Source organism: Sorex fumeus, unplaced genomic scaffold (genome assembly GCF_029834395.1).
Source record: "Sorex fumeus unplaced genomic scaffold, SorFum_2.1 ptg000037l, whole genome shotgun sequence".
Lineage (NCBI taxonomy): Eukaryota > Metazoa > Chordata > Mammalia > Eulipotyphla > Soricidae > Sorex > Sorex fumeus.
In genome coordinates, this window is record NW_026606094.1 from 7,718,770 (window position 1) to 7,730,544 (window position 11,775).

At 33.7% G+C, this 11,775-nt stretch overlaps 1 protein-coding gene across 1 annotated transcript; it reads right to left on the minus strand.

Annotated features, from left to right (window-relative positions):
- Nucleotides 1–2,414: 2,414 nt before the first annotated feature.
- LOC130027627 (hyaluronidase PH-20-like) lies at nt 2,415–6,793 on the minus strand. The gene is made up of 3 exons (XM_056118478.1): nt 5,906–6,793; nt 4,914–5,003; nt 2,415–2,717 (listed from the first exon to the last, which is right to left on the minus strand). Exons 1-3 carry the CDS (start codon nt 6,791–6,793, stop codon nt 2,415–2,417), a joined length of 1,281 nt encoding a protein of 426 aa, XP_055974453.1.
- Between the last annotated feature and the right edge of the window lie 4,982 nt (nt 6,794–11,775).

Consider the following 11,775-nt stretch of genomic DNA (forward strand, 5'->3'; position numbering starts at 1 on the left):
ACCAAAATAATATAATACTTCCCTGTATGTTTGGTTGCCTCCTACTTTGAATCCCATAAAATATGTTGCTGTATTGTTGTACTATGGGGAGGGTGGGTCCTATGAATGTCCAGGGAATTTTCACTTGTGGCTGACACTTGTCCAGAGTATGTGAAGAGTGCCCTGAGACTGGCATTGTTTGGGTTTGGGGACCTTTAAACTACTGGACCTGTGTACCTTGAGTTGGGGAGGGCCACCCTCTGGGATGCCCCAAGTGAAACAGCCTGGTGCAGGGTTGCATGGCAGGGCTTTGATGGGCGTCATACTGGTCTCTTCAGAAAGAGAAGTGTGTGTGAATTGAATGGAGGCTAATGATGAGATTATCTGGCACCAGTCAGGATAGGGTTATGGGTGTGACCCCTGAATCACCCGAGAGGGGGAATATGGGCAGAAGTTTTCTGTTTTTACTTTCCAGTCCTGTTGAACCCAGAATTCTCTGTCACAAAGGCCTACATATCTGTGTTTTCTGGGGGCTTCACTTGGGGTGAAGTTTGGCTGGAACATGTGGAGAGCAGCTGTGAGCAGGGCAGTGGTTAGGTTCTGAGGGTTTACGGCTCCTGGGCTATGTCCCTTGAGGCAGATGCAGTCTCACCTAGGCTCCTCTGGGATGCCCTGAGTTAAACAGTCTGAGATGGGGTCTGGTGGCATGGTTATCAGTCCTGACTCTTTAAGAGTGAGATTGTGATCTGATTTAATTTTTTTCAGTATGGTTGACCTGTTTTACCAACACCATTTGTCAAAGAGCCTTTCCTTTATCCACATAATGTACCTATATTCTTTCAAAATATTCCATGATCAGATATATTCCAGAGCAAATGTCTTTGAACTCTTAATTCTACTGTATTGTTCTCAGACTATCCTTATCACTGAATCATGCAGTTTTCATTACAATCATTTTATAATATGATTTAAATGTGGGGAAATAAACATATTCATATCTTCTTTTATCTAAAATGGCTTCATTTATTCTAGCGTCTTACTGCCATATGTAAATTTTAACTGGATTTGGTCTATCTCTCATAAAAAAGGTCCTGGATATTTTCATAGAACTACATTGAATCTTTTTAATGCTGTAGATAGGATGGCCCTATGGATAGTTTAAATCCTTCTGATACAGAACAGGCTATATGTTTCAATTTCATTTGCCATCTTTAATTATTTAGCTATGAAATGGTTTTTATTTCTTTCTTTTGCTTAGCAATGAGATTATTTTATTTATTTTTTCAATATTCTATTCATTATACACATAGAAAAATGCCATGAATTTCTAATTTTTGGTTTTTCAGTCTTTCATTACTGTAAAAAATGTAGATTATAAACTATAAAACTGACCTTATCATGATTTTGAAAAAGTCAAGTCATTGTCCTTCATTTATCACTAACAGTTCAAAACTAATTTTATGATTAAAAAGCAATCTTATATTAATTTTTATTTAATCACTGTGACTTGCAATTTTATTTATGATTGGGGTTTAGATATACAATGTTCGAACACTAATCCCTTCACTAGTATCCCCTTCCCTCCACTAATGTCACAAAGAGGCATTTTTTTAATTGAACTGGTTTGGTTTCTTTTTTAAATAAAACTATAGTTTGGAACAGGTTAGTTTATATTCACGAAGAAATGTGAAATTCAACAATAACTATTTTTATCTGAACTAGCAAAGCGTAGTTAAATATTCTTAGTTTTCTTAAAGATTGCTTTGCTAAAGTTATATGTAAAAATGTAAATAATATCAGAACATGATACAGATAGTAAAATGAACTAGCAGAATGGGTCCAGTGAGTTATTACATAGGTTAAGCACTTGACTTGCACGCAGCCAACTTGGGTTCAAATCCCCAGTACCACCAATGGCTCCTCAAGCGCACACAGGAATGATATCTGATCACAGAGCCCGGAGAAAACCCTGACCACCTCTAGTTGTGCCTCCTCAAAAATAATTAATGTTGGAAACATAATTATTGGAATTAATGATTTCATTTATTATAAATTTATTTATTATAAATTAATCATAAATTATCAAAACTCATTTATCATAAATCATTTTATCTATAATTCATTCATTCACACATGATTTCATTTATATTATATTCAGCGAATAAGTGATTGGTAGTGTTTTACTGGTTAACACTCTGAAGCCCTTCTTAGAGGCTGTTGAAGATGACTTCCACTCAATAGTCACTCTAAAGAACCCAAAAGGCACTTTTATTCAGAAAAAAATAAGTCAACATAGCAGATAGTATAGAAAATAAGATATTGCTAAAAAGTCAGAACTTAAAGTTTTTCTCAATAAGAATAGGATCTTAGTCAACTGGGTCTAGACAGGATGAAATGACATTAGCATTATTTACATTAAGGTTATTAATGCTTAGCTAAGAAATTGTCTGATTACAATCCATATTGGAATAACAGCGGCACTCAAATTTTTTGGCAAATTCATTCACATATAGATTTGCAATATTCTCATTCACTTTGAACTCTTTAATGTCCCCATTTCCAATCCTAAATGTTTCTTCTTTCAGATGAAGATAGTCAGTTGAGTTCCAATCTTTCCTTTTACATATTCCTTGCCCTTTACAGAGCACTTGGCTACACCTTTCAGCTGCTTGGGTAACATTCAGTAAGTAAGGATTTAGGACATCATTTAGGTAATTGGTTAGATTGTTGCATGAATTCTGTAAATAAAAAGTTGAGAGTATCAAAGGACAAGGTAACATATATAGGAGTGGATTCACTGTGCGAATTTCCCGTGTTGTATTCAATATACAAAATATGAGTAACAATGATGGATCTCATCCTCCTAATTCTGAAAGAGCATTCAAATGGCTCTTTTACAATCTCAGGGCTAGGAAGAAGGAGACGTTACTGGTGCCTGTTCGAGACAATCAACGAACAACAGGATAATCTTGATCGTGATCGTGAATGCCTAAACTAAAAAATGATCAAGACTTGTTAAAGCAAAAACTCAACACAGAGAATTCATAGTGATTAATCATTGAAATAAAGTCTCTTGAAAATGGAGGTCGTATGTTTCAGGAAACATGAGTGATGCTTTAAACTATTTCTAAGTAGTTTTATATTTTAATTCATTTTATGACTTGTAAAAGATTCTGCAAAGTGTTTAACAGGATCTCTTTCTTTCAATTATTTGTTTCTGTTACTTCTTTAGGCACTGTTGAACAGTGTGACATCTGAGAAATATAAGTATGCAAAATAGTTGAAAGTACTGAAATTATCTTTTTCAAGTTGCAAAATGAGGATCCAAGAGGTAGTATAGAATTTGAGAAGCTCCCTTAAATACAGCCAATCCTGCCTCAATTCCTCAAGACCAATAGTCTTCAAGTATCATCAAAAAAGAATCTTGAGAACAGTGAGAAGGAACCTCTCAGCATAGTTAAGAGTAAACACAAAACAGACAGAAACAAAGTTTCACATTGAAACTTACCTAATATTTATACCATTAAAAAATTGAAATTTTGACTAATTTATTTATGAGCACAAAAGAACCAAAAGTTCTTTACGTCTTACATGATCAATTCTGTTCTTTACATTTCCTGAAACAAGATCCTGGCTCTTGACACCATAACACTTTCTCCATGACACATATATCACCATCATGTCTACTTCTATCAATAAAGAAAAAGTTCACCTCCCAAAAATATGTGTTCCCTATGACGACACTATTTTTGCATTGAGATTAAAGTTTCAAATAAGTTTAATACATTGGAAAATTGAATTTATAATCTTGACCCTTAAGAATGTTCTGAACATTTTCATTGATTTCAAAAAATAATTACCCTTTTATCATTAATTCAGGCCCAATTAAAATAAACTATTTTAGACACTTTTTATGTTTCAAAGACACTTATGAACAACAATATTTTAATTTTATATTATATTTTTGTCCTTTTGCATTTTTAAAATTTTTGGGTGACCTGGTAATGCTCAGGGGATACTCCTGACTCTGAATGTAGGAATTAGTTCTGCATTGCTGGGGGAGCCATATGGGATGCCAGGTTTCAAACCAGGCTTAGCCATGTACAAGGCAAATGCTCTACCTGCTTTATTACCTCTTTATCCCCAAAATAATGTTTTCTTTATGTTAAAGACTTCTATTACTCTTGGGCTAGAGAGGTAGTACTGTCTATAATATGCTTGTCTTACATGCTGATGACTCTTCAATACCTGATACACATATATACATTTAAGCCCCTGGGAGTGATCCCTTAACACATACTGAATACCCTGTGTGTGACAAGAAGGGGCAATTAAAAACCAGATCTATCACTCTTGAATTTTCTAATGCATTTTAAAAAACAAAGTAATATTAGCCTAAAAGTTGTATAAAAAAACCACTAAACCCAATTTTATCCAAAAACATTGTTTTATGAACTTTACAATAAATTACAATAAAGGAATTTTGTCCAAAGACTATGTATATGCATGCTCAGGTAAGAATAATATATTACTGTATCACAAACTAACAAGTGCATGTCAACTAATGTCTATCAAGAGTAGAAAAAGAAGATTAGAAATAGAAGAGTAGGAACAGAGGATTTCATTTAAAAATTACTCAACAAAATGGAAGAACTTTGTGACAGTAGAAGTGATTTTGCTTCTCAGTAGGAATCAAATCCACAAAATACTTCTTCCAGATTAAAGTTCAGAATCGTATTATTTACTTCCAGAATAGAAAGAACGATAACACATCCTGCCTCTAATAGAAAGAAACAAATGCTACATTATTGGATTCCATAAAACACATTGAGCACCTCTGATGTGTGAGGATCATCACACCATTTTTATTCCTCAGAATCAACAAAGACAATAAATTGAGAATAGTTTTGCCCATTGCGTACAATTAGACTTACCTCACTTTTGCTGAAATTGAGGCTTCCCCATACTATAATTCCAGAGGCACCTAGAGCAATACTCTCACCAATAGTATTCACAAGATCAAACTGTCAAAGTGATAGAAAAGTGTTAAACCAATTGGAACAAAACTAAAATTTTACACTTAGAATAGTAAACTAAAGTTAAGCAGCAGAGTCTACAAATGTAATTTAATGTTTTCTTCTAACTTGATATTATCTTTTAAAAGATTCTGTCTTCATAAAACAAAAAATATTTTCATGATGTTCATTGATCTATGTCAAAAAAAGAAGATACAGAAATGATTGCACAGTGAATAAGTAAGGCACTTTGTTGGCAAGTTCGGGCATACCTTAGATCTCTGTACCTCATATGGTACTCTGAGCATTTTTAGGCTGTCTGTGGCAAGATAATTGGAAAAGGGGACAAAAACTATGTAAGAATGAAGGAGGGAAGGAAGGAGAATAGGAAGGAAGGAAAGAAGGAAAGAAGGAAGGAAGGAAGGAGGAAGGCAAGCAGGCAAGAAGGAAGGAAGGAAGGAAGGAAGGAAGGAAGGAAGGAAGGAAGGAAGGAAGGAAGGAAGGAAGGAAGGAAGGAAGGAAGGAAGGAAGGAAGGAAGGAAGGAAGGGAGGGAGGGAGGGAGGGAGGATGGGAGGGAGGGAGGGAGGAAGGGAGGGAGGGAGGGAGGGAGGGAGGGAGGGTGGGAGAAAGAGAGGAAGGGAGGGAGGGAGGCAGAGAGGGAAGACAACTTATATAAAGAAAAGTCAAGGCTAGAATAAATTTCTGAATATCAACTATACCTCATTCTCATTGGAAGCTATATACGATTGAATTAAAAGTCAAACATAGTTTTATTTTACACTTCTATCATTGTATGGTAAACTGGTTCTACCTCAAGTGTACTAAAATGTAAGTTTCATTCCCTTCAAAAATAATGTTTAATTCCACTGAATACAATGTCATGACCCGTGGTTTGCATTGATTTTCATACCTCAGAAAGAAATTCTCCAGGAGCATCTGTAAAATCCGGACGGACAAACACAAAAACCGGAAGAGCATTTTCAACACCAAGATTTGCAGATACCCGAAAAGCTTCCTGGACCCTATTTCTGGCAAAGAGTGCCGCCCGTGGATTTGAACTTAAATTTTTATTCAAGTAAATGGATGGGTAAAGAGCAGTGCTTTCATTCCACAACCAGTGGAGTTGATCATTTCTTGTTTTCTCTATGCCAAAGCAACTTCCATTATATTCCCTTTTCGTGTACTGATGATTGTAACAATCAGGGAAAAGGTAAAAACCCCAATAGTTCTTTGGTCTTAATGATTTTCCGAGTTTTAAAGTCTCTAGCATGAATTCCTTTGCTTTCTCTTCAAATTCTCTTCTTGCTGTATCATTAACTTTTTTTGTATCAAGACTTGAATTTCTTTGTTTAACCAACTCAATAGATTTGTTCTGGTAAATAGTTTTTGAACCCCAATTTCTAGCCCAAGTGGGTCTCCAATCTTCCCAGTCAATAACAGCCAAGCCTACAGAACCGTTTTTTATATAATAATCAATGTCATTTCTGGCTTTTTGCAAGTGTGCTGTCAGATTTCCACACTGGGGAATACCTCCATTCACATCTTCTTTAGTACTCAGATTTATGTGAGGATAGAGACCAAGTCTATCCACATAAAACAATGTAACATTTTGACCAGTGGTATTTTTAGTAGGATATCCTATAAATGAGTAGATGCTCAGATTTATTGTCACATTGTATTCTTTAGGACATTTTTCTGTTGGAACATTCCATGCAAGAATGTAAGTAGTGTTTGGAATAATCGGCCTTGCAGAATAATTCATTGTCAAGTAAACTGGAAACATAAGGAAGGTGACCATTGCCAGAAATGATCCGCTGAACCCAACAAAGCTGCAAAGGACGATACATTTGACCTCTAGTACTTTCATCATAAAAAATAATAATAGAAAAATGTTACGTATTCTGTGATCAAATATTTGATATTTTCAAATTTGATTTGAGATAGTAACAGAAAAGGATGATGATAACTGTGGTTCAATTTATTATATTTCTTCTTTTCTTATATTTTAGCGATGGTTTGCAAATTTCTCAAACATATCTGGAAAAAATACATATTAAGCCTATTAACTGTATTATAAATTGTAAATTTTATCATACTCAGAAGATCAAGAATCATGACTTTGATGAAATATTTAAGATTAAAAAGATTTTCTTTTGTTCATATATACACAGCATGTACTGTAACTCTGAAATAAATCAATTTATTTCCTATATGAGCATTTGTCTTTATACAGTTGGATTTATATCCAAAGAGAAGATATTACTAACTAAGTGCCTAGAATGATTATTAAATGTCTTTATAACATGTTAAGTAATCAAAAAATATTTGTATATTATGATGACTCCACAAATAACTAAAACTACAAGAGTCACTAATTTTTCTAAATAGCAGTAGATTGCTCTCGGCTTCCTCTATATAAGATCAAAATCAAGTTCCTCAAACTATTTAATTATTTCTACAATTTATTTATTAGGGATGTTAAGTTACTATAGTATTTGGAAAAATAAAATGACAATATCTCATATCTGCTGTGACATTTCAGTTAAGCAATATAAGTTTGAAAAACTGAAAAATGCACATAAACGTGTTCTGAATTTGTGATCCTTACATATTGAGAATGATTAAGACCCCCATTTCTGCCTATGTAGTGATAGAAGATATTCTATGAAAAAGATGGAGAGCAACATACAATCGGGCTGAATTTTGAAACCAAAATGCCTTGCACAAACAAAGCATCTCTTCCATTATCTTTCCTCATAACTTTTCTGGTGATTTTTGTTCATTTTAATTTCCCTAGACGCTTCAGCCTCTTATGGTCTTTTGAATTATATACCTATTATTTGTCATATATATATGTACATTTAGACATATATGTTTATATATGCTCCTAGTACACACTTTTAGGTTAATTTTTTTTAAAGTCTACTTTATGAACCCTAAGGAAGACCACATATGATAATATCCTTTTGCGTTGCATGTGGCAAACCGAGGGTCCTTTCTAAAATGACTATCAGCAACACTGAGAGCAGCAGAAATGATTCCAGAGTGCAAAGTCAGGAGTATAAATTGAAAAACACTGGGTATGACCCCAAAACTAAACAAACAGGTTCCTTTGTGCATCGAAACTTACTAAAGATTATGAATTCAACTAAATATAACTCTATTTCTCTATGTGCCCATAAACTTAACTCAGAGTATGTAAGAGGGTGAACTAAAATTAACTTTTCCTTCATGCCTGGAACTTAGTAAATACCAGGAATGAAAAAACTGAGAGATGGATAACCAAGATTGTTGAATAGTCCACAGTCCTACTAGGATAAAGTATTTTCTAGAGATTTTTTAAATTAACAGCTGTATGATCTATTAAAGAAACACTCAGATAGATATGAAACAATATAAAATTCTGCTGCAAGGGATTCAGATCAATGATGGAACTGTGCCTCCGAAATGTCATATATTCTCATACCGGAAACATTGATGGCAAATCTCCATGAACATGTCTTCAAGTGTCATACCTTTATCAGCAGATCGGACTACTTGAATCCTTCATTGGCTTGTCCCTTTCATCTTAATGAATGATTTCATGAAGAAGAAAACCATCAAAACTAAATATTTAAATTGTTTTCTTTCAAATTGAAAAAACCTTTCTTTATCAAAGATACTTAAATACAATTTTCTGTCTTTGATTGGTAACTGACATCATCGGTGAGAGAAACAAATGAGTTTCAGAACAAATAGAGGAAAGAAATACTTTAGAATTTGGTAGTTTTATGTTACATTGTAAATAAATGTAACTTTGATAATAGAGAATTCTGTTCACAGGAGAAGAGAAAAATTCTTACAAAAATCAGAAAAAATAAATATCACAGTATGAAGCTCAAATTGAGTTACTCTGAGTAGTAGCATATTGAACATATCTACAAGATATAAACAATCATTAATAATTATTATCTTTTATAAAACAAACAATGCAGTTAGTATGTAAGTGTTAAAATGTATGAGAGATGCTAAATTAAAAGAGAAAAAGTTTACTCTATGAAGTTTTCTTCAATGTTTGAAGTATGCCAAATATTTGTAGATTTTCTTACCCAAGTACGAGTTAATAAAAACCTGAGCACATTTATGCTGGTGGATGAAAAGTACGGGCAGTTCATCTGTTGCCTCACCAAGAACAGTGGTAACCAAGAGTGCCCTTTTATAATCATCTGAGACAAGAGAAACAGGAACTGAATTCCAGGTTGATGGTCAGCTAAGAACAAGGACAGTGATGACAAAATGGGAGTGCCACAGAGACTCACCAAATTACTACTGAGAGAAGGCAAAAGCACTGAAAGCAATCTCACAGAATTGGGAAAATCAACTGTTGATATATGTAATTATGTATGCTATGATATGAAGAAGGTGTCATACATCGATTTCAGAATTTAAAAACAATTTTTTATTTAGACAGTATGACTTACCATGTTACTTAAAATAATGTTTCCAACTTTAATCCATCAATCCATGACCCCATTGCTCAACCAATGAAACTAAGTCCATTCCCTGCCTTCAAATTTGATAGATGTATTCACAAATTTAAGTAATTTAAATTAGTCCAATGTTTTCTGTAGTGTGGGTCTATTAGGTTTTATCTTCATAATGACAAGATTTGATCAAAGATAATATTTTATCTAACTGTGCTTGCTTAACTTGCTTTTAATAATCTATAAGTTACAGTTACATTTTAAAATTGACAATTATAAAACACCTTAATCAATAAAAAGTTTTATACATTGAAGTAATTCATATATTTTCATAATTTAGGAGAGATGATAGATTTTTATTCTTATACCTAAGCTGTATTTTCAAATTTTATTTAATTAAAATACTATAATTTACAAAGATATTCATAGATGATCTTTAGACATACAATGTTCTCACATCAATCTCACCACTAGTGTCAAGCATCCACCAAAGATTGTAAGCGTCCTCCCCACCCTTCAGCTGCAGGTAGCAAAGTGACAATGACCTTTTTAAACTTGGTTGTTAAAGTTCTGGTCTTTACAAAAATTACAAAATTACAAAACTGTTGACTCTGTGATTGAATCAATCAATGTGATTGATTCAAGTATTTAGATAGCTCATTCCTTTATGCCACTGATGCTCCTGAATTCCCTTGAACCCTGCCCCTTTCACTTTTCATTGCCTCTTCTCACAATTCTTCCACCTCATGCACAAACTCACATAGTTCTTTTCTTTTTGCTATCTACACATTATTTTGTTTGTCATTTTATTACTGCGTCAGGATTTGCAATGTTATTCATAGTTGGATTTAAGACATACTATGTGCCAGTACCAATTGCATCAACAGTGTCTGCTTCCCTCTCTTGGGTTCTCAGACCCCACCCAGCCACTACATATTCGCAGCTTGCCATCTTGAAAAGCAGCTTTGTAAATTGGTTTACAGAATTTTGAACTTCGTTTTTAATTTTTGTTGACGCTGTGGCTTGAACATTTACCTACACCAGTCCTTTAAAACACAATGTACTCTAATCCTCTTGACCCATGCTACCCATAGTTTACAGTTTATCTTTTCTTTTTTCCCATGCTTTCTTCACATCTCTGCCCTTCTGTGTATATTCTGGGACTAAAGTGATGTACGCAACTCCCCCCATCTTTTCAAACAGTACACCATTTAATTCATGTATTCCATATATCACATATAAATGAGACAATTCTAAATTTATCTTTATCTTTCTGTTAATTGCATTAAACTTGATAATTTTATTTTCTCTGTGTTGCAAAGAATTGAATGTATTTAAACTTTCTTACAGTGGTGAAGTATTCTAGTGTGTGTATATATATATATATATATATATATATATATATGAGTTCTATATATATATATGAGTTCTAGGTCCACTTACTGTTGTTGAAAACCTCCCGTACGTCTGTTTCACCTGGCTAAAATAAAAAGTCACCATCAATTGGATTAGAAAAAAAAATCTTACATAAACACGCAAATATTTTTTTTATATTTGTTTTAAAGTAAGGTAGAATGGTCTTTCTATTCTTCAGCTAAAGCAGGGTATAAGAAGCCAAGCACGTGAAGGAGAGATTCAGGAGTCCTAGGACAAGGAGAGCATGAGAAAGTAAACTATGTTATTGATAATGTATTGTTAACTTTACAAAAAAGATTGGTTTCTCTAACTCAGTATATATATATATTTTATATAACACTAAATGTGTTGATTGTCCAATATATCATTCTTCAAGGACATTAAGGAAATGGTAACTGATGTTTTGGACTCCTGGAGACCCAACTGGATGTTTGCTCACCATGACTAAATAAAATAGAGGTTCAAATCCCTGTTCTGAACACCTATTGATATCTTATCTTTTGGGGCTGGAACAATAGCATTTGCCTTGCACGCAGATAACCCAGGTTCGATTCCCAGCATCCCATATGTTCCCCTGAGCAATGCTAGGGTAATTCCTGAGCGCAGAGCCAGGAGTAACCCCTGAGCATCGCCGGGTGTGACCCAAAAAGAATACAAAAAATAAAAAATTGTGGCAATTCCATCACAGCAGGACTGTGGGTTTAAGAAAATTACTCAGAATTTTCAAATGAAAAAAAAATATCAAAAAGCAATTTAATATTTATCACGTGATCAAAGCTAGAATAAAACCAGTTCTAAATTATTTTAAGGAAATTTCTCTTTATAACGCACCTTTATTAGACAGATCTGGACAATATACAAATGAAATTAAAAACCTTGGTTTATTTTCAGAAGGAAGTTT